This window comes from Oncorhynchus mykiss, chromosome 22, assembly GCF_013265735.2.
Source record: "Oncorhynchus mykiss isolate Arlee chromosome 22, USDA_OmykA_1.1, whole genome shotgun sequence".
NCBI lineage: Eukaryota > Metazoa > Chordata > Actinopteri > Salmoniformes > Salmonidae > Oncorhynchus > Oncorhynchus mykiss.
In genome coordinates, this window is record NC_048586.1 from 40,942,298 (window position 1) to 40,965,983 (window position 23,686).

General features: G+C 41.9%; 1 protein-coding gene across 4 annotated transcripts in view; it reads right to left on the bottom strand.

The window, feature by feature from the left end:
- Window positions 1-106: 106 nt before the first annotated feature.
- LOC110501882 (methyl-CpG-binding domain protein 5) overlaps window positions 107-23,686 on the bottom strand; it is a 45,808-nt gene continuing 22,228 nt past the window's right edge. Inside the window, exons 3-10 of one of the 4 annotated variants that reach the window (XR_002470266.2) lie at window positions 14,995-15,097; window positions 14,610-14,790; window positions 11,642-13,807; window positions 7,622-7,851; window positions 6,518-7,466; window positions 5,366-5,442; window positions 3,075-3,150; window positions 107-2,905 (exon numbers count right to left, since the gene is read on the bottom strand). Coding sequence is in view for 1 of the 4 variants with exons in the window: in XM_021579734.2 (XP_021435409.2) it covers window positions 2,843-2,905; window positions 3,075-3,150; window positions 5,366-5,442; window positions 6,456-7,466; window positions 7,622-7,851; window positions 11,642-13,807; window positions 14,610-14,790; window positions 14,995-15,097 (3,907 nt within the window). In the remaining 3 variants the exon portion in view is untranslated. Of the gene's footprint in view, window positions 2,906-3,074; window positions 3,151-5,365; window positions 7,467-7,621; window positions 7,852-11,641; window positions 13,808-14,609; window positions 14,791-14,994; window positions 15,098-23,686 lie in introns of those variants that run through there. The other 3 variants (XM_021579734.2, XR_002470265.2, XR_002470267.2) reach the window with 3 other exon arrangements.

Below are 23,686 nucleotides of genomic sequence, written 5' to 3' on the forward strand. Positions count from 1 at the left end.
GTGTTTGGATTTAATGTGAATTAGGTTAGGTGTGTTGTAGTTAGTTGCTTTAAGGGGAAACTTTGATAAAAGGACTGGAAGAGATTATAAAAATCACAAACCACAGTTGATAGAATACATAATTTTATTGCAAAATTAATGCAATACTTTGTCAAATTTGTACATCCCTATGGAACAAACACAATGGAAAGATTTTGAACAAAGCATAATAGCCACTTTCCACTGCCTGTAATTTCAGGCACACTTTTTAAAATGTGAAACATTTCTGCTGGAGAAGCAGAAAGGGGAGATGCTACAGCTGTTATGTATGCAGAAAGATATTAAAAACTATAAGAACCCCAAGTACAAAATATACTTAAATGTTGGTGCCACATTATGTGACTGTTAAAATGCCAAATGACTTAAAATAAAAATGTTTAACAACAAATAAACATATTTTCACATCATAAAACCAATGTGGGCCACTCCAGCTTGTACCGTATGTCCTGAAATAAAGATCACAAAATGACATGGGAAAAAAACAGTCAATAAAAAACTAATTCAAAACTGTTTTTTTGTTTTTTTTACAAGATGGCAAAACATTTATTCCATATAAACACAATCACTCGAGATCATTGCAGTAGACAAAAAGTTGAAAATGGAAGACCTAAATAATTGTTATGAAATGTAACTCATGATACTTTAATGATAAATAGGCCTAGTATTTTGAAATGGAAAACAGTTAACATGATTTACTTAGTCCATGAACTAGTGGTGAGCTCTTCATATTTTAGGAGTAAGAGTGCTAAATTAAATAATTCTAAACAAGATGAATATAATGTTGATGACACTCGTATTAACACTTGGTCACCTAGCGATTACATTTTAGGATGCCCTGTTGTTCTGTTAGAATTAAATACATATGACTTGATATTGTATTTTAAATACAACATTTTTGGACAAACTTATATCAAGAACTTTTCAGTTTCACAATTTCAGATTTACCCAAGACTGATCAAATCAGAAGGTTCCCCTCCTGAGTCAGGGTATAAAGTACAGAAAATTAAGTTCACTCATTTAATATAAACATTTAAAAATGTCTTCAGGCCATGGGAATATTCACACAGTTTTGACATGAGTAATAAAAAAAAAAACACTATATGCACATACAAGCATCCAAAGAAATTACACTTCATAAATAAACACAAATATATAAATTCATATTTAAAAACCACTGACTGAATATTTATCCATTATATAGGCTGTTAATTTGTTAAGAGAAAAATATAAGACCATAAAGGCTTTTCAGAGTGTACAACTCTTAGTATTATTGCTAAGTAACCATTTTAATGCAATGTAACAAATCTACAAATAAATATGGGATTCATAAATAAATAATAAAAGTACAAAAGCAACACAAACAATGTAAATCAACTAAATTAAGGCCACCTATTCAATAGAGTATTAAAAAGGTAAATAATATAAACTAAAAGTCCCAACCTGTGATGGGGCATAGCTTTGGCAGCTGGGGGTTATAGCATTGGATATAAGGCTCAAATCAATGTTCACTCTCATACTGTCGTGGGTCGTTTAAACTTGCTTTTCAGAGCAAACGAAACCAACGTGTATAATACTGATCTCTTCTGAACTGTGAATGTGCAGTTCATCCAATAAGGCATTTTGACACTTGAAAATGACACATTCAAGGGTAAAAAAACAACAACAACAAAAAACACAAGAGAGCAATGCTCAAATTACATGATTTGCACCATTTAAATATTAACTTAATTGTAAATTAAACACTAGTGACAGAACCATATATTACAACTGTTAATATTGAATACTTAAGTTTCAGAATGCATGTATACAACAAATTTGTTTATACTTTACAATAACTTACCCTTTTTTTTTTATGAACACAAAACATTCACAAATAAAGTCATTTGGCAGATATAACACAGAAAATCTGTATCAAAAATATTCAGAGAAAATACATTTTTACTTTGGGAGTAAATATAATTTAACTTAAGAGGCATTTTTTTTAGAGACTCCTTCCCTTGATGGCTTTTTCTTTTCTTGGATAAAAACATAAGAGAAAGTATTTGCATGTCTCTCTATGTTCAGACAGACCCACCGTGTCTATCTTAAAATCTTCCAGTTTACTTTTCTTGGGACTCTGTATGCCTTTCCAGTAGGAGAAGAACATCCTTCCTGAAAATAGTGTCTGTATAAGTTCAAATGTTCCTAACCCTTCTGCGGTTTGATGCTTAACAGCATGTTTCAATAGATCTGTAGAAAAATGCCTTTATGCTGCTTTTCTTTTGGAAAAAAAAGAAAATCTCTGGCCGCACTGTTTTGTGCAAAATAAAAACATAGAAGATAGACATGTACATTAGAAAATGAGCATTAGATCGACTCATCTATGATAATACTGAACAATATACACAATTAAATCACTGAATATAATGTACCGTTTTCCTTTGTCTATTGTACATCTAAAATGCATCAGAAATATTTGTACCAACAATTTCCTCATATGGAAAAGAATGAGATTCTATATAAGGACAAGCTAGCAGTGGATATATCATAGCGATTATTTTGCAGCTAGGTCCCGCCATCCTTTCTTGTACTTCTTTCACTGTCAGTGTCTTGGTGGTGGTCAAGGTAGAAGGGGTGTTGACTAATTGTAGCACCAATCCAGTTGGACTAAGTACCAAGTTGATTTAACAGAGTGGACAATGGTCGATTCTAATGCGCACACAGCTAACTAGCTAGCGGTTCCACATCGGCTACAACGAAACCCATTGGCTAGATGGACCGCTACTCAGAAGGCCACTGAAGTAACGGATCCACACATTCACTGTCATCTGGAGATCTTCCTCCTCTTGGGTTTAGGGGTCTTGACTTGTCGTTCTCTCTGTGACATCTGGTGCGCCAAAGAAATTAGGAAATAAAAATGGAACACCATCTTTAGAGACTGTAGACTCACACATTTGGACACCCGAAGGTCATGTCTAGAGAGAGGTGTGTATATACAGTACACATAACCAAATACTATGAATCTACCCATGATGTTTAGACGTCAGAGTACTCACATTGCCTGTCATCTTATCCAGCTCGCTCATAGCCTCCTGTATAGCAGCTTCTAGGTTGTTATTCCGTTTTCCTCCACTGTAAGAAAGACAACATATGTATTACTGTATCTGATAAAAACTACTGGAACAGATTTTATATATGTATATATTTTTTATTTATTTAACTAGGCAAATTCTTATTTACAATGATGGCCTAGGAACAGCAGAACAGATTTTTACCTTGTCAGCTCCGGGATTCGATCTAGCAACCTTTTGGTTACTGGCCCAATGCTCTAACCACAAGACCCCCTAGTTCTATTTCTATCTATCTATATCCAGTCAAACTTTCGGACGCACCTAAACATTCAAGAGTTATTTGTACTATTTTCTACATCAAAACTATGAAATTAAACAAATAAAAAAATTAAACAAATATAAATATATTTGAGATTCTTCTTCTTCACCTTTGCCTTGACGACAGCTTTGCATTCTTTCAACCAGCTTCAAGAGGTAGTCACCTGAAATGCTTTAACAACAGTCTTGAAGGAGTTCCCAAATATGCTGAGTACTTGTTGGCAGCTTTTCCTTCACTCTGCTGTCAAACTCATCCCAAACCATCTCAATTGGGTTGAGGTCAGGTGATTGTGGAGGCCAGGTCATCTGATGCAGCACTCCATCACTCTCCTTCTTGGCCAAATAGCCCTTACACAGCCTGGAGGGGTATTTTGGGTCATTGTCCTGTTGAAAAACAAATGATAGTGGGACTAAGCGCAAACCAGATGGGATGGCAGATCGCTGCAGAATGTTGTGGTAGACATGCTGGTTAAGTGTGCCTTTAAATTCTAAATAAACCACTGACAGTGTCAACAGCAAAGCACCACCACACCTCCATGCTTCACAGTAGGAACCACACATGCAGAGATCATCCGTTCACCTACTCTGCATCTCACAAAGACACGGTGGTTGGAAACAAAAATAAAAATGTAGACTCATCAGACCAAAAGGACAGATTTCCACCGGTCTAATGTCCATTGCTTGTGTTTCTTGTCCCAAGCAAGTCTCTTCTTATTGGTGTCCTTTTGTAGTGGTTGCTTTGCAGCAATTCGACTACGAAGGCCTGATTCACGCGGTCTCCTCTGAACAGTCGATGTTGAGATGTGTCTGTTACGTGAACACTTAGGTGCAATCTGAGGTGCAGTTAATTACAGATTTCTGAGGCTGGTAATTAATTAACTTATCCTCTGCAGCAGAGGTAACTCTGAGTCTTCCTTTCCTGTGGCAATCCTCATGAGATCCAGGTTCATCATAGCGCTTCATGGTTTTTGCGACTGCACTTGAAGAAACGTTCAAAGTTCTTCAAATGTTCCAGATTGACTGACCTTCATGTCTTAAAGTAATGGTGGACTGTTGTTTCTCTTTGCTTATTTGAGCTGTTCTTGCCATAATATGGACTTGGTCTTTTACCAAATAGGGCCATCTTCTGTATACCACCCCTACCTTGTCACAACATAACTGATAGGCTCAAACGCATTAAGGAGGAAAGAAATTCCACAAATTAACTTAAGCCACACCTGTTAATTCATATGCATTCCAGGTGACTACCTCATGAAGCTGGTTGAGAGAATGCCAAGAGTATGCAAAGCTGTCATCAAGGCAAAGGGTGGCTACTTTGAAGAATCTCAAATATAAAATATATTTTGATTTGTTTAATACTTTTTTCATTACTACATGATTCCATTGGTGTTATTTCATAGTTTAAGTCTTCACTACTATTCTACAATGTAGAAAATAGTAAAAAAATAAAGAAAAACCCTTGAATGAGTAGCTGTGTCAACTTTTGACTGGTACTGTATGTATTTTTTTATGAAATATACTCCAGTCTGAACTTAAACAATTAAAACCAGGTAGAAAGTGTGTAGAAATAAGAATAAACGTATATATATATATATATATTTTAATGATCTAACCTCTGGACATATTTTCTTAAATCACAGTATTTTCAATATTTATTAGCAGCGCTATTTAGCGGATTTGGTTGATTTTGTGGTCTCAAACTAGTGAGCTTGACATTCTTCATCAAGAATATGGGAAATTGCAATCATTGATAATGAAAAGGTGTGACTGTTGTTCTCATTATGTAAATTGGTGCATTTACTATCAACAATGCATTAAACCTAGTTGTCCAGATTTTTGGTCATTTTGGTTAAAGAAATAATAGCAATGTGAATATTGGAGCGTGACAGACAACCTGGCTCAATTTGCGTCCAGAGACAAAACTAGTTGAGAACCACTGATTAGGGTAAGTAACTTACTTTCTAGTTATTTTGTTTGCTTTGTGTAGGGTCTCCAGATCCTCTGTTAGTGTCCTCTGGAAATTGTCTGACTCTACCTGAGGGCAAGTAGAAAAAAACATTACCAAAACACTGACCGGGAGAATTAAACCAAAACTTTACCAAAGGATCATCTGCATGAGAGTGTTAAGGCAGCCAAGTGAAACCAAAAGAACATTACTCTGTTCTCAGGACAGGAGTTCTAAATGAGTTTGCAGAATGACTCGTGTCTAAGCAATGACTTAATTTAACACTCAATAATCACAACAATTCAACTTCAATAAAGCCTCATTGTCTTATGACTAACTGGCAAGCTTCTTTAATTAAACACACGACAGAGAATTCAACAGTTTTCTAATTAAAAAAAAGAGGCAGCATTTTCTCCTACCCTTCCAAACTGCTTTCAATTTCTGTTTTACTCAACACAAGGGGGTCAGATTTATTCAAATAGCTGTCCACACACAGGCCTATAAAAAAGGATGGGTATGGCAAATTCATCCACCACTGCATATTATATGTAAGGTCAAACTAGGCAAGAAACCAAACTGAAATAACACCTAGTCCAAATGTTAGCCTAAATTAACGTGTCACATTAAAAATATAAAAGCAGATTCCCCAAATCCCAAATCGAAGAGCCTGGACAGTAGTTTTGAAAATAATAATAATAATAATAATAATAGGCACAATAGGCTGTAAATAAATTCAAGCAATGGATGTCGACAGAAGTGAAAATGGGGGTGAAACGACTAATTCTTTGGCATCTCTGAGGCCGTTGGCAGTGCCACAGAGCAGAAATAGTTTTTGAGTTGTTCTCTTTCCCTGCCATGCTCCTTGTGAAGAATATAATATCCTTCAGGGACATGCCATGCCCAATGTCTGCACATTTTAAAACTCCTCTCTTATACAAAGCATTATCAAAAGGTATGGTGCACAACAGTAGTAGCAGCAAAAGTGTAATGTAAAATAGTGTTGAAACTGAGGGTGGAATTGTGGCGGAGACCTCCACTTCCTTATGTGCTGTAGTCATGTGACCAATCATAATCACACAACACCGACAATACAATAATCTCACTTTGCCCTGTATGCTGTTCACCATCCCAAGGGAGTACATGTGCCCCTCGCTCCCCATCTTGCCTGGCCATGGAGGGAAGCCTTTGCCCTGGCCCCAGAGCAGCTCTCCCGGGTAGTGGGTCTGAGTTCTTGGCCTGCGGTGGAGCCCCTCACTGGAGGAGGGCAAGTCCCCAGGCCTCAGGTCCTCCTCGCCGCTCAGGCTCCCGTTCAGGTGACCATTGTAATACCTGTTGTAGCAGTGCCCGTTGAGTTGGCCGTTCAGATGTCCGTTGAAGAGGCTGGAGTCCTTGGTGAAGTGGCCCTCTGGTGGGGACAGGCTGGGGTTTCTGGGTCTTCCCGAGGTGTGAACCATACCGTTGCCGTTCATATGGGCATACATACCACTGGGGACTTGCAGTGGTGTTTGATCCTGGGGGCCTAAGTGGGCCTGACCTTTGGGCCTTTCTGGGTAGGTGCCGTTTCTGCCCTGGGCTAAGGAAAGCTGTTGGAGGGGCTCGTCATCACGCCACAGACCAGCCTGCTCCTTGCCCGCCACCTCTCTGTCCCATTGTCTTCTCTGGGCTCCACGTCGAGGCGGATGGAATCTTGTAGGAGATTCCATGGCAACGGGGGAGAAGATGTTCCGTTCAGGGGTCTTCTTGCGGGGCCGGCCCACCTTGGGATGGTGTCGGTGCTCCGGCACTGGCTCCCGATATGAGCGGAGGGGGCCGGTGTGGATGACAGAGTTGACCGCATGGGAGAGGTCAACAGGCTCGCAGACAACAGTAGCAGCGAAGGAACTGCTACCACCCGCTGATGTAATGACATTAGATGTGCTCTTGCTGGCCATGCCCATCGCTTCCCTGTGGATAGGATCAATAACTTCTCCCCCACCACTGTGAAGGCCCTGGGGAGACTGGTATTCTCGATGACTCTCCTGGAGGCAAGGGGCACTGGGTTGGGACATGGACATAATCCCCGGTCGACTCATCATAGCTCTGTTGGGCTGTGGAATCCTCTCAGGCAAACCCCCCTATAACAAAAAGAGAGGGAGAAGGGCTGTTATGTTGACAGTAATCAACAATAATCATCCTTAAACATACAACACTAATCCAAATACACAGAAAGTAAGAGAAAATAAGTCTGAAACAGACCAGGAACACATCAGCCTGAACACATCAGCCTGACCTGGAATCTCTGAAGGAGGTTGTTCATGGGGTTGGAGGCAGCACCACCAGGGAGAGGGGCAACAGGATGGGAGCCCTGGCTCTGGAACCTGTGGAGCTGCTGGCTCTGTATGGAGTGACGACCCAGACCAAGCTGTTGCTGTGTATTGGCTTGGCTGCTCCGGATGAGAGACTGGAGACTCTCCTCTTGGGCCTGCCTCAGCTCACAGCTCAGAGAACTACTGACCTCAACTGTACAGGGAGGGAGAGAGAGAGGTGTGAGAGATTACAAAGAAACAGAAGAGGGGTGAGAAAGTTGGGAGAATGAGGAGTGAAGTGAGGGATTAGGTGTGTAGAGGGAGATCTGATCATGAGTGAAGTGAGGAAGGGAGAGTCTAGGGATATCTGATCATGAGGTCAACACCGCTCCAAGCTAACTGAGGCTTTTCCAAGATAAGCAAACACTGAAGTCTTGAAACTTGGCAAACTACAGACAACAACTGGAGACCTAACAGACTGACTCTGTGACGATCACAAAAAGCAGGGGATTCTCTGAGAGGAAGTAGTGAAGGGGAGGTCACTTGGGAATAGCACAATTACTCCAAATAAGACAATTACCTGTGGTAATTGGAAGAGGATGTGTTGAAATACAAAGAGACAGTAAAAGAGAGTAGTGTGGTCATAAAAACAAGCCCAAAATGTACTCCCATTTACTTCCCTTGATTTTTTTGAGGACTTGATTGAACAAATACGAAAGAAAAAGGAAACCGACAAGACAAGTGAGAAAAGAAAACAATGTTGTTGAGATGAAAACCAAAGGGGTCAACTGGGGTTCATTTGGGCTTTTCCTGACTACACACTGACTTCAGACCAAATATAGGCGTTTTAGATAAGATGGCCACTGACTCTTAAATCAAATCAGGATATAAAATTTGAACGTACCCTTCTAGAACTCGAGCCATATGCCTAGATGGATATCCATACATTACCTCAAAACTGTCAGCACGGGTATGGTGTAGAACAGGAGAAGTAGTCAACAATAGCAGTCAGTGACAACATTAGGAGTCTATTGCTATTGAAATAAAAAAAGGTTCATTTAACAAAAACAGATGACAAACCTCAACAAAGTAGCCAGTAGCCACCATGATCCGCTAACTTTGACGGTTTCGGAGGACATTTGCTGAATCCACAGAGCTTGGACAGGAAGTGAATGTGATCATATGTGTGGAGCTCCTGTATCGAAACAGAAATGCACCCATGTTTATGGATGTGTGGCACATCTCTCACCGTAAAGGGCATTGGCTTGTCCAGGTGAAAGTGCTCCCTACTCTCTGGCAGATAGCTAGTGACTAGACACTACTATGAAAGTGTATAAAATACAAGATTTCCACCTACTGTAATTAGCTTACGCTAAAAAAGGGTTCATCTGTCTAGATACATTCGACTCCTGATAATTGCACACCAAAAGGAAATGCAATTTCCCTTCAAGGGGAGTGCATCTCACTAGTCCCAATTCAAATTCTTAATTTTCTCATGCCACCGCCTGCTATCTGCATTCACAACAATCCCAAGCTGTTGCATACATCAGGAGTGGACTGTACGTCATTTAAATCAGACTAGGGCTAAGAGAATGTGTCAAGACTAAATGCCATAACTAACCTTCACTTACTACGTATCACTTCAGAATAAAATGACAGAGACAATAAGTATATGGCGGCAGAGCTGGTATCCTACTCATCTACCCAACTACCTACAACCATTAAAGATTAGAGCTGGGATGATAAACCAAAAATGATCCGACACCGACCATACCGATCACTTATCGCAGACATTTTTGCTGATATCATTCATTGCAATAAGTAACCTATACTAGAGAAATGTGAAGATTGAAATTAAATAAGTTCTCTAACATAGGTGATTGTTAAAGAGACAATGGATGGCTACAACCCTCAAACTAGTACTAGTTTAAAGAATAATAATAATAATAAACAGTGATGGTTCACATTGTTATAAACGTATCCTTTGGTTTATCATTATGGCATCAACTCAGGCAATCTATAACCATATGGATTTTTGTCCATATCGCCCAGCTCTAATTAAGATCAAATCCCAATCTCAGTAATTCAGATGAAATATTACATTACTTGTTTACTAGAAGCACTGTTCTCATTTTCCATGACCCTCTCGCCCATCCTTCACTCTCTAAGAGCAGGACTGTAGGTTACTAGAGGCTAGCTCCAGGACACAGACATTAGCCAAGAGGACGCACACAGCCGTCTGATACACGAACCAGTGACGCGTGGCTAGTGGCGCTTCTTGGGCTCTCAGTCACAGACTGTCACCCGTAGCAATGCAGAGGCCTGGCTGCAGACCACAGAGGACATAGCAAGGAAGTGCATTCCACAACACTGAGGTCTCTCCACTCACTGTCTAAAGGCTGATTACAATGACACAGATAGAAAGTAGGCCTACTGTTTACAGTAGAACAACTTCTAGCATAATACTTGATCATCTAACTTGGTGAGTCATTGTTATTGTTGTTTGGTCGTCTATCATTTCATACAATGAGAAACACACATGATCATAATAGCCAAGATGGGAGAGTTGGGTTTCAGGTCAAAGCATTGCTGAAAAGATGACTTAGTTGAGCTGAAAATGGGTTAAAGAAATTAGAGCTAAAACAAACAAAAAAGCACAAACAATAAGGCCCGATGTGAGAAATACAAGTTGAAAAACATCAGAAAATGTTTTATCTGCCTGCTTGTACAACATGTTTGCCTTTAAAAGAGGTCTTGCACAGGCTTAAAATACTTCACTTTTATTTGGCTGTGCAACAGAAAATGTTTTGCAGTCAGCTCAATGTTGAAAGCTTCTAAAAAGAGCACAAGTGACAAAGACGTCAACAAAATGAGATTGAACTGAATGAAAAGGACAAAGAGTTATGTAAAGAAATAATACAAAATATTCATTTTTTTTGTGATCATTGTAATAAAGTAGGCTAATGTACACAACGTTAAAAAAGTTTGGGGTCACTTAGAAATGTCCTTGTTTTTTTGTAAATTAAAATAACATCAAATTGATCATAAATACAGGGTAGATATTATTAATGTTGTAAATTACTACTGTAGCTGGAAACGGCAGATTTTTAATGTAATATCTTCATAGGCCCATTATCAGCAACCATCACTCCTGTGTTCCAAAGGCACGTTGTGTTAGCGAATCCAAGTTTATCATTTTAAAAAGGCTAACTGATCATTAGAAAACCCTTTTGCAATTATGTTAGCACAGCTAAAAACTGTTGTCCTGATAAAATAAGCAATAAAACTGGCCTTCTTTAGACTAGTTGAGTATCTGGTGTATCAGCATTTGTGGGTTCGATAACAGGCTCAAAATGGCAAGAAACAAAGAACTTTCTTCTGAAACTCATCAGTCTATTCTTGTTCTGAGAAATGAAGGCTATTCCATGCGAGAAATTCCCAAGAGCCTGAAGATCTCGTACAACGATGTGTAATACTCCCTTCACAGAACAGCGCAAACAGGCTCTAACCAGAATAGAAAGAGGAGTGGGAGGCCCCGGTGCACAACTGAGCAGGAGGACAAGTACATTAGTGTCTAGTTTGAGAAACAGACGCCTCACAAGTCTTCAACTGGCAGCTTCATTAAATAGTACCCGCAAAACACCAATCTGCTGTTTCCAGCTACAATAGTCATTTACAACATTAACAATGTCTACACTGTATTTCGGATCAATTTGATGTTATTTTAATGGACAAAAAACATGCTTTTCTTTCAAAAACAAGGACATTTAAGTGACCCCAAACTTCTGAAAGGTAGTGTATATCCAATTATTTGCAATACTAGAACAAAAACTATACCAGTTCTCCATAAGGGCGCACAATAAATTACTGCCCTTCGCTTAACCACAAAAACGTGTAGGTAGAGACTATTGACTTAAAACATCATAATATAAATCTATGATTTTGCTACACACTTAGGATAAGAGGACAAAAAAAGTCAACAAAATCAAGAAACAGCTGCTTACCTGACTTAGAGAGGGCTTGGACACTGCCATTGGACATCATGGGAGGCAATCCTGCCCTGCCTCTGAAGTGGGGGTTGCCTTGCACCTGGGATGGTTTCTGATAATGTCCAAACTGCTGCTGCTGGTGAGAGTTTGGGTTGTCCTGCATTGACCCCATGGCTGCATGTTGTCTACCACCGTAACCCAGCACCCCAACGTTCCCAGCTAAGGCGGGATCATGCATTGCGTTCATTGGCCCGTTAAACTGCTCCGTGTTTAGATCTTGGCCTGAAATCTGACCTTCGTTGTTCATGTTCTGGAAGAAAGGGACCAACGTTCTGCCCTGGAGCTGAGGCCCCCGCAAGCTCTGCTGAAAAGCTGACATATGAGGCAAAGCTTCCTCCAAGAAGGGAGATTTGCTGGATCGGGCTGGGCTGTGGCCCACGTGGCTTGGCCCATTATGGGCACTCTGGTGGCTCATGGACTGGAGTAGCTGGGCCATGGAGGTGTTTGGGAGCAGGCTACCCTGCTGAAACATTCTCCTCAAAGGCTCTGGAAAGCTAGCCGAACTTGATCCTGAGCCACCCATTGGATGTTTGAGCACGTCGAAAGCCCTGTCATTGTTGACGCCACCACCGCTGACATCATTGGACAGTTTCCGCTTGCGATTCGCCTCTCTCTGCTGAGCCATACCCATGAGTTTGTCTCTTAATGCTGCTCTTCCGGTTTGAACCTCGCTCGCCAACGGCCCAGGATTAGGTAGATATCGCTGGTTTAAAGTGCTGTGTCCATCTAGGTTCCCACCTCTGCCTCCACCAACCAGTCCTGGGTGTCCCAAACCGCTGCCACTGTGAGCCTCTGTGCCTGCAGCCGCTGCGCTGTCGGGATGTTTGTTTTGATTCACTAGCTGTGCTTTGGCTGCGGCTGACAGAAGACTGCTGGCTGGGAACGAAGCAGGATTCTGCTGATCTAGCATCTTGTTAAGGGGCATTCCTACCGAATGATTCCTTTGAAGGACACTATCAGAACCAGGAGCTGGAGGGCACATGGAGTTGGAATGCCTGCTTAGACTACTTTTCATCCCCCCTGGCAGGTAGTTGGGGTTATCGTTCAAGTGATGGTGTTTGTCCATCTTATATGAACTTGGCGGCATTGCAGGTCGAGGGGACCCCAAGGAGGCCCGAGGGGACCGGGGAAGTGGCTTTGAACCCCCACAAGGAACCTGGACCCCCGTGGGGTGAGCGAAGCTCCCATGTTCAGAAGATCCGGAGGAGCAACGTGAACGGTGGGGTGACTCCTCCATCCTGGCAAGGACAGGCCCATGTACCGGGGACACAATAGGCGAGGACGAGACCGATGAAGGGGTAGGGTGGTGCTGGACCCTCTGGCCATGCCCAACATGTCCAGACTTCCCAGTTGGTAAAGGCAGGTTGCTGGGCAAAGGGACACTGGTAGGGGGGATGTTTACATTCATTGGTGGTACCTGAGAATGGGCACTGTGTTGGAGGCCAGATACATTTGACACTAAGGGACCCTGGCTTGGAGCCTTGCTTGGAATGGGGTCCAGGATACCAAGAGGGTCCATCTCAGAGGAGGGAGGGAGCTGAGACAGGGACAAGTGCGACTGTGGGTGTGGATGGCATGCAGGCTGGAGCTTATGTTGAAAGTTGTTGTGGGGGAAGCTGTAGAAGGGCTTCTGCATATTGGGGCTTTTGGCATTGACAGGTACATTAGTCCTTCCTGCTATGGCACACGAAGGCTGGGTGGCCGAAGGTGAGCCGTGGAGCAGAACACTAGGTGGTGAGAGAGGTGTAAAACGATCACCGTTCATAAGGGCAGAGCCTGGGCTGCAAGCTCCATGAAAACCAAGCATGTTGGGCTCAGGACTCCCCAGAAGTTCAGTCCTTGGGGAGGGAGTCCCATCACCATAATGCTGCGAGCCACATGAGGTGGAGGAGGAGGGGCTGAGCAGGACACTGTGGCGGATACGATAGGGAGACCGTTGTTGGCTACAGCGATCACTTCCCCCCAGTCTTGTCCTGCTGTAACCAGAGTACGGATCTCTCTGAGGAGAACCCAGTTCATGGTTATAGTACCGTTGACCAGGTATTGTCATCTTGTTGGTTGGACCATCGTACATATTGTTCTTTATTGCTGGATGACTCATAGGACCCACCGTCGCCGAACCTACAAAGCAGAGTAATATTGTTCATATTAGTAATCTCATTTAGTAGTCATCTTAGTTTTGTCACGTTGATATTACAGATGAAAATTGAGATGATTCTGAGTGACTCACTCAGCATTTTCCATTCTGAACTTGCAACTACACAAACAGTGCTTAATTGACAACAGACACCTTATATTTACAGCAAACAGTTAGATGACAGCAGATAAGCAGACTGAACGTTATGGAAATATAATCTAGCTGATATGTGTATGCATGTTCAGACAGTGTCACATTTTTGCTTCTCTTTTATAACACAATGCTGACAGGGCACAATGCAGCACAGCAGCTGTAAAAAATGCTGCACGGAACAGAGCATTTCTGACAGAGCTGATCTCAATCCGTCATAAAGATATTGTCTTTCATTTTAATTTCTCCATGGCATATGGAAAAACGGAACAAAACTAGCTGAGAATGCACAGATGCTCACGTCATCATATCTAGTGACATCCCACTGGAGGGTAAAAGCAATTGAATGGCAATCAAATGCTGTAAGATATTGAACTTCATTATCAACCAATAAGCTATATGAATGGTTGGATTGTTATAATATAAATAATAATAATAATAATAATAATAATAATGACCATTTAGCAGATAATTTTATCCAAAGTGACAGACATGCGTGCATACATTTCACGTATTGCTGGCCCCGGAAATCAAATCCACTATCGTGGCGTTGCAAGAGTCATGCTTTACCAACTGAGCTACAGAGAACCAGGGGGGCAAGCTTGCCTCTCAAATTGAGAAACAACTTCCACATACCAGTGCCACTACCGTGACTAGCCAGAGCCAGCGAGGGGTGCAGTGACTCCATGTTCCTGTGCAGTGTCGCCGTGGCAATGATCTTCCTCTTGTGGATACACAGCTTGGTGAAATCGGCATCGGCTTGTGCATCCTCAGCCATCCTATGCTTGACCACCGCCCCGGGGTCAAAGCTGAATATCTGAGGGGGGGGGTGAAAGATGTTAGCGTGTGTAAGTGGCTACTCCTATAACATACGTGTCACCTCTCTCCTCCGAACCCTGGCTACAGTTAGAAGTGTGTTCGTGTTCAGTAGCATGCGCAGTGTGTTTTCCCTTGAACTTTATGACCCAGCTACCAGGAGTGGCCCCATCACACACCCACAAACATCTCCTGGCTGGCTCACCTCGTGAACAGTGAGAGGACACTCCAGGCCACACTTGCAGGTGCCATCAGTCAGCAGGTAGCTCTTCACCTGCTCCAGACAGGCTAACAAAGAGCCACTGGGACTGGAAAGTGGAAGAAGAGAAGTTCTGTGACTGACCAACGTTAACGGCATACAGTAGCTACATAAAGACAGTCTGCATCAGAAATTGCCCCCTATTCCCTAAAGTGGTTCTGGTCAAAAGTAGTGCACTATACAGGGAATAGGGTACCATATGGGACACATCCATACACATTAAATTATATCAAAATGGCCTGGATAAAGTAAATCAGGCACAGCAAAAGAAGCAAAGCTCACAAAATATGGGAGGGCCACATTACCATGACAATGGCTCACCTCACAATGACAACAAGAGTGTCATCAGCTTAAAAGGCTTGTTTCCGGAGAATATTATTTATTAATTCATTTTTTTACAAGCGTCACACCAAAAAAAAAGATCTTATTGAAAGTAAGGGAGTGAAAAGTGGCTGACGCGTGGGGAATTATGGTGCCATAAAACACAGATCCTGACAGCGTTTCACAGTTTTTCAGAGGACACAATTTTCTCTGTATAATACAGTCACTGCTCTCAAACATACTTCCCCTCAAGGCCATGTTGCCCAGATCTGCCCACCAGAAAGGGCAGATGAAGAGGGAGGGAGGGAGGGAGGGAGTGTGGCAATATTGGATTCTGGAAGGTGTTATGCTCGACTGGCCCTGGTATTGAAACGCTTCCTCTCACTACAGCTCATGGACAGAAAATATTGATAATAACCATCATGTCAAAGAAAATTTGGAGTCACGCAATGTGGTGTATAGTCCTCCCCACTTAGACTCAGGAAACCACACAGTTTATTAGACTACAGACTACAGAACTTCTTATGGATAGGGGGCAGCATTTTCACGTTTGGATGAAAAGCGTGCCCAGAGTAAACTGCCTCCTACTCAGTCCCAGATGCTAATATATGCATATTATTAGTATTATTAGAAAACACTAAAACTGTTTGAATGATGTCTGTGAGTATAAAATAACTCATATGGCAGGCAAAAACCTGAGAAAAAATCCAACCAGGGCGAGGGAAATCTGAGGTTTGTAGGTTTTCAACTCAGCCCCTATTGAATATACAGTGGGATATGGGTCATCTTGCACTTCCTAAGGCTTCCACTAGATGTCGACAGTTTTTAGAACGTTGTTTCAGGCTTCTACTGTGAAGGGGGGCTGAATGAGAGGTGAATGAGTCAGCGGTCTGCCAGCAGCCTCAGTCTCGTGATGCGTGGTCATGAGAAAGTTACCTCTCGTTCCATTGCTTTTCTACAGACATAGGAATTCTCCGGTTGGGACATTACATTTATGATAAGAACATCCTAAAGATTGATTCTATATATTGTTTGATTTGTTTCTACGGCCAGACAATTCCGCTGCACTTTCCCGCGCCTCGTGAGTTTCGATTTGTTTACTAAACGCCCTAACAAAAGGAGGAATTTGGACATAAATGATGGACTTTATGGAACAAATCAAACATTTATTGTGGAACTGGGATTCCTGGTAGTGCATTCTGACAAAGATCAAAAGGTACATGAATATTTATAATGCTATTTCTGACTTATGTTGACTCCAACATGGCAGATATATTCTTGGGTTGTGTATGTCCTGAGCGCCATACTCAGATTGTTGCATGGTTTGCTTTTTCCGTAAAGTTTTTTTGAAATCTGACACAGCGGTTGCATTAAGGAGAAGTATATCTTTAAATCTGTAAATAACACTTGTATCTTTTATTAATGTTCATTATGAGTATTTCTGTGATTTGATGTGGCCCTGTGCAAATTCACAGGATGTTTTGGAGGCAAAGCCAAATGTAAACTGAGGTTTTTGAATATAAATATGAACTTGATCGAACAAAACATACATGTATTGTGTAACATGTTGTCCCGGGAGTGTCATCGGATGAAGAATATCAAAAGGTTAGTGATTCATTTTATCAATATTTCTGCTTTTTGTGACTCCTCTCTTTGCTTGGAAAATCGCTGTATGCTTTCTGTGACTAGTTGCTGACCTAACATAATGATATGTTCTGCTTTAGCCGAAAAGCCTTTTTGAAATCGGACACTGTGGTTGGATTAACGAGAATTTTATCTTTAAAATGGTGCCTAATAATTGTATGTTTGAGAAAATTTAATTATTAGATTTCTGTTGATTGCATTTGGCGGAACTCCAATCCTAGACAGGTAAACTTCACTGCGTGGTGAAAGTGCATGGTGATGAGCTTGATGTTGCTTTCCAATAAATATTTAGGGTCTTATTCTGGTGACATGATCATCGATGCTTGGCTGCCATTTGACAAATAAAAATATTCTCGCTCTTATCCATCATCTCATCATGTAGACTAGTCTACCCACACAGCCTACCCGCACTGTATCATCAAGCTGTTGGCTCGAGCGTAGGTGCCCAGACCAGAGCAGGCAGATACAATTAGGGTTGCAAATGGTCAGAAGCTTCCCTGTACATTTCCAGAATTTTCCCAGATTTTTTCCATGGGAAGTTAAGCCCGGGAATTGGGGAATTTTGCTTAAATTCATTAAAAAAAGTTTACTTATAACAGTGAACCTTTTTTGTGGGATACACATAAGGCAAGTCTAGGTCTTGTAGCATATTTTGTTTAAACTATTCCCACAGTGCATTGCATTCCCACAGTGCATTAAACTATTCCCACAGTGCATTCTTCGATTACATGTACAGCTGATTATCAAGATCTTGCACATTAATGAGATGCTATTGAGCTCACACTACTAAACTGTCTGAGACAAGTTTTGATTACAATACTGGGCGGGGTGAATATATTTTATATGACCAACATGTATGACAAACACACTTTGCTGTAGGCAACTATTTTCTAGTTAACAAAAAAGTTACCTACAGCAAAGTGTGTTTAAATCATGTCTAACTTGTTAACAATTTCTGCTAGTTAGTTACCATGTGGGTTTTAGCTGGCTTGAGCCTGCTAACTGAGGAGTGTTAATTCACCCTTTTCCATACACGTTTCATTTTAAAACATTTACCTTACAAAGGAGTTGTTTAACTGCTTAATTATTTATCTGTACATGGAATTGTATTTGGGTTTTTTGAAATTCATTTTTCCTAATCTTTACAGAAAAAACACCATCTGATGTGGAGACATTTCACTGCAGCTAATGTAGAAGGAAAAGCTGTGTACATTTGCAAATACTGTGCCAAATCATATGTGAAGAATGCAACAAAGATGCAGAATCATCTGGGAAAGAGCATAAAATTCCCTCCTCGCTCACAACAAGCAACCTCTGACAAAAGTCCCTCTACTTCTATTTGAGGTGAAAATGATAGATCAGACATCTTATCGATAGCAACAACTCATGGTCCTCCTGGAATCAGAAGTTTATTTGACTCAATGGAGGAACGTAGTCAGAGAAATGCTGATGAATGTCTTGCTCGAGCTATGTATGCAACTGGTTCACCTCAGATGCTCACAGAGAATGTGTATTGGAAGAGATTTCCGAATGTTCTTCACCCAGCATACACCCCTCCAACCAGACATGCTTTATCTACTAATTTGATGGATGCCGAGTTCAGAGTTCAAGTGAAGGTCAAGCAAATCATAGAGAAAGCAGACTATTGCAATCATCTCTGATGGATAGTCAAATGTTCATGGGGAAAGAATAATTAACTACATCTCCGCCCCTCAACCTGATTTCTACAAGAGCACAAACAAGGGACAACAGTCACACCGGTCACTACATCGCAGATAAGCTGAAGGCAGCCATCAATGACCTTGGACCACAGAAGGTATTTGCACTGGTGACAGACAATGCTGCAAACATGAAAGTTGCTTGGTCTAAAGTGGAGGAGTCCTATCCACACATCACATCCATTGGCTGTGCTGGTCATGCATTGATTCTGCTCATCAAGGACATCATAGCAGTGAAAAGCAGCAATCTACCTCACCAAGCAAAGTGAGAAGAATAAGAGCACCACATTGAAGCTGCCCAGCAACACTTGTTGGGGTGATGTTGTCATGTTTGACAGTCTCCTGGAGGGAAAGGAGTCTCTCCAAGAAATGTCCGTATCAGTCTTCCGATATGGCCAGTCCCATCAAGATGATCCTCCTGGATAATGTATTTTTGGAGAGAGTGGTAAGCAGCCTGAAAGTCATGAAACCTATAGCAGTAACCATTGCACAGATTGAGGGAGACAATGCCATACTGCCTGATGTAGACTCTGCTTGCAGATGTAAGATAAGAAATCAGTACTGCCCTGCCCACTTCACTGTTGCTCTAAGCAGAGGAAACTGCTTCCAGTGAAGTGGAAACGTCTAGGAGCAACAACGGCTCAGCCATGAAGTGGTAGGCCACACATCCTCCCAAAACAAGTGCTTAAGCGCATAGAGCGTAAATACCATCTGTCCTTGGTTGCAACACCCACTACAGAGTTTCAAACTGCCCCTGGAAGCAACGTCAGCACAATAACTGTTTGTCGAGAACTTCATGAAATGGGTTTCCATGGCCGAGCCACCGCGCACAAGCGTAAGATCACCATGCGCAATGCCAAGCATCGGCTGGAGTGGTGTAAAGATTGCCGTCATTGGACTCTGGATTGATGAATCACCCTTCTCCATCTGCCAGTCCTACGGACTAATCTGCATTTGCCGGATGCCAGGTGAGTACTACCTGCCCAAATGCATAGTGCCAAATGTAAAGTTTGGTGGAGGAGGAATAATGGTCTGGGACTGTTTTTCATGGTGCGGGCTAGGCCCCTTAGTTCCAGTGAAATCTTACCGCTACAGCATACAAGACATTCTAGATGACTCTGTGCTTCCAACTTTGTGGCAACATTTTGGAGAAGTCCCTTTCCTGTTTCAGCATGACAATGCCCCTGTCCACAAAGCGAGGTCCATACAGAAAGTGTATCTTGAGATTGGTGTGAAAGAACTTGACTAGCCTGCACAGAGCCCTGACCTCAACCCCATAGAACACCTTTGGGATTACATTGTTGGTCCTGACGTCAGAGTGCGCAGCTGAACACTGTATACTGGAAACCACTCAGTTTGTTATTTTAACTAAAACATAACCAATCTTTGTTAAACATAAATAACAAAATAGTTTTTTCATGGATTCTTAAAGTCGGCTTGAAAGAGCAGCTAACCAAGCTAAGCTGCTACCGTTAGCCATCAAGCTAACGAAGTTAGTCCCAGATGAGTTTTCCAATGGAGACCTCTCTGAAAAAGTAAATGAATGGCTCCAGCGCTGTAGGAGCTGTATTCACAACGCTTTGTTCGGGAAAAACTGGATCACTCAGAGTTTCATTGCAGCAAGGATTATAGTCTTGAGGTGGCTTCTTTAATCACGCAGGTAGCCAGTCAATGTAAGAAACTGGGGAAAATGCAGAGTGGAATGTTTACCTTTTCTCCGCAAGTGGCTTGACGGCGTTTGTGCATGTTGGACGAATCTCCGTCTTGTTGTTTATCATTATCTGACTGGCTGGTGTTGCCCGGAGTTCGTTGCCCGGAGCCATCTCTGCCTCTCCTCCCCCATCTGATAGAGTTGAAGGAGCACAGCAAAAGGAGCATGGCAATCAAAGATCGTCACGTCACGAGCCGCGGAAGCCAAAAAGATCTACAAAAACATCTCCAAAAACGTCTACATTCCCAAAGAGAGGTCCGGAGCGGATACAAATATTGAATAGTTTTGTCGCGCTGTAGCCTGAGCTTCCTACACCTTCGTCGCTGGGGGTACCTGTGTCTGCAGCCGCCGTGCCTACTCCTACGATTTAGAAGTCGACGTTGGCAACCTTTGATCCCTACTCTGGATCAAGCGGGGAGTCTGGAGGCCTGCACCATCCTGTGAAAAGTGGGAGTGGGCAGATTTCCTTGTCCTTCTTGCCAGCTGTGATTTTGGGCAGCTCCAAGGTAAGAAAATGTGACTGTTCCTCGTGCAAAAACAGTGTCCTATCCCAGAGCTCGAGTAAATGACAATACTAAGCTGCTCCTGAACGTACTACGCCAGGACATCGATTATATCGTAGTATTGGTGGGTTTAAATGACATTATGAAGGGCAGTTCTGAACAGTTGAAACAGGATTTCAAAGAGCTGATTGACTATCTGCTAGACACTAATAAAAGACCCATCATATCTGGCCCTGTGGCCTCTCTGAATCATGGCATTGAACGCTTTAGCAGGATTCTTTCTCTTCACAACTGGCTAGGTGCAGCTCAATGGGTATAACTTTTGTTGACAATTTCAATACCTTTTGGAAACAAAACACACTTTATAAGGAGGATGGGATCCATCCAAATGATTTTGGTTCCTGAATCCTTTCACAGCATTATAAGGCTGAGTTGAGACAATGACTTCAATGCCCCAGCCCAGTTAATCCCTACCATTGTGTCGCTGAGTCATCATAATGCTTTAGCAAATGTACATTATACCAGGGGCATAGGTAGACAATGTAAGTAACCTGATTTATGTCCCCCTAACTGCCCTGAATGCCTCTGCTGATCCTACCGCTATTGTATGCAGCAATCACGTGTCTATGAATCAGATTTATGCTGTTAGCAATGAGCCAGTGTGCCCTAGTTGGAAGTCCACTGTGTGCAGCTCACCATGCACTAACATAAATAACATGAGAATATCTACTTCTGCTAAGCTTCCCAGAGAGAGCTAAGAAAACAAGCAAGCATCCCAGAAAAGTGGTCAAAATATCCCACGTTAATATATGTAGGTTAACGAGTACATTTAGCGTAGCGCATTTGCATTTCCAGGTGCCTACTTGAGACGTCTGCGTCTCAAGTAGGATCAACAGGTTAAGAAACAAGGTACATGAAATTAATAACTTGCTAGTAATAGATTACATTCATATTCTGAATATCTCCAGAATTCACTTAGGACCAGTGGTTACCGAACATTTTATAGTCCCGTACCCCTTCAAATATTCAACCTCCAGTTGCGTACCCCCTCTAGCACCAGGGTCAGCGCACTCTCAAATGTTTTTTTGACATCATTGTAAGCTAAGTGGACTGGAGGCAGTGCATGAAAGGGATAACAAATCCAGTTGTTTGTGTCATCCTTTTCGAGAAAGTACCTGCATAATGGCGCACCCAACTCACTTAGATGCTTCGCTATATCACATTTGACATTGTCCGTTAGAGGTTGACCGATTAATCGGAATGGCCAATTAATTAGGGCCGATTTCAAGTTTTCATAACAATCGGAAATCGGTATTTTTGGACCCCGATGTTGCCGTTTTTTTTACACTTTATTTAACTAGGCAAGTCAGTTAAGAACACATTCTTATTCTCAATGACGGCCTAGGAACAGTGGGTTAACTGCCCTGTTCAGGGGTAGAACGACAGATTTTTACCTTGTCAGCTCTGGGATTCAATCTTGCAACCTTACGGTTAACTAGTCCAACGCTCGAACCATCTGCCTCCCACTGCACTCCACGAGGAGCCTGCCTGTTACGTGAATGCAGTATAAGCCAAGGTAAGTTGCTAGCTAGCATTAAACCTATCTTATAAAAACAATCAATCAATCATAAGCACTAGTTAACTACACATGGTTGATGATATTACTAGTTTAACTAGTGTGTCCTGCGTTGCATATAATCGATGCAATGCTGGGGGATGATTTAACAAAAGCGCATTTGCAAAAAAAGCACAATCGTTGCAAGACTGTACCTAACCATAAACACCAATGCCTTTCTTAAAATCAATACACAGAAGTATATATTTTTAAACCTGCATATTTAGCTAAAAGAAATCCAGGTTAGCAGGCAATATTAACCAGGTGAAATTGTGTCACTTTTCTTGCGTTCATGGCACGCAGAGTCCGGGTATATGCAACAGTTTGGGCAGCCTGGCTCATTGCGAACTAATTTGCCAGAATTTTACAGAATTATGACATAACATTGAAGGTTGTACAATGTAACAGGAATATTTAGACTTAGGGATGCCACCCGTTAGATAAAAAAACGAAACGGTTCCGTATTTCACTGAAATAAACGTTTTGTTTTCTAAATTATAGTTTCCGGATTCGACCATATTAATGACCTAAGGCTCGTATTTCTGTGTGTTATTGTGTTATAATTAAGTCTATGATTTGATAGAGCAGTCTGACTGAGCGATGGTTGGCAGCAGCAGGCTCGTAAGCATTCATTTAAACAGCACTTTCGTGCGTTTTGCCAACAGCTCTTCGCAAGCACAACGCTGTTTACGACTTCAAGCCTATCAGCCTAATGGCTGGTGTAACCAATGTGAAATAGCTAGCTAGTTAGCGGGTGCGCGCTAATAGCGTTTCAAACGTCACTCGCTCTGAGACTTGGAGTAGTTGTTCCCCTTGCCCTGCAAGGGCCGCGGCTTTTGTGGAGCGATGAGTAACGCTGCTTTGAGTGTGGCTGTTGTCGATGTGTTCCTGGTTCGAGCCCAGGTAGGGGCGAGGAGAGGGACGGAAGCTATACTTTTACACTGGCAATACTAAAGTGCCTATAAGAACATCCAATACTCAAAGGTATATGAAATACAAATGGTAGAGAGAGAAATAGTCATATAAATACAATATTAACTACAACCTAAAACTTCTTACCTGGGAATATTGAAGTCTCATGTTAAAAGGAACCACCAGCTTTCATATGTTCTCATGTTCTAAGCAA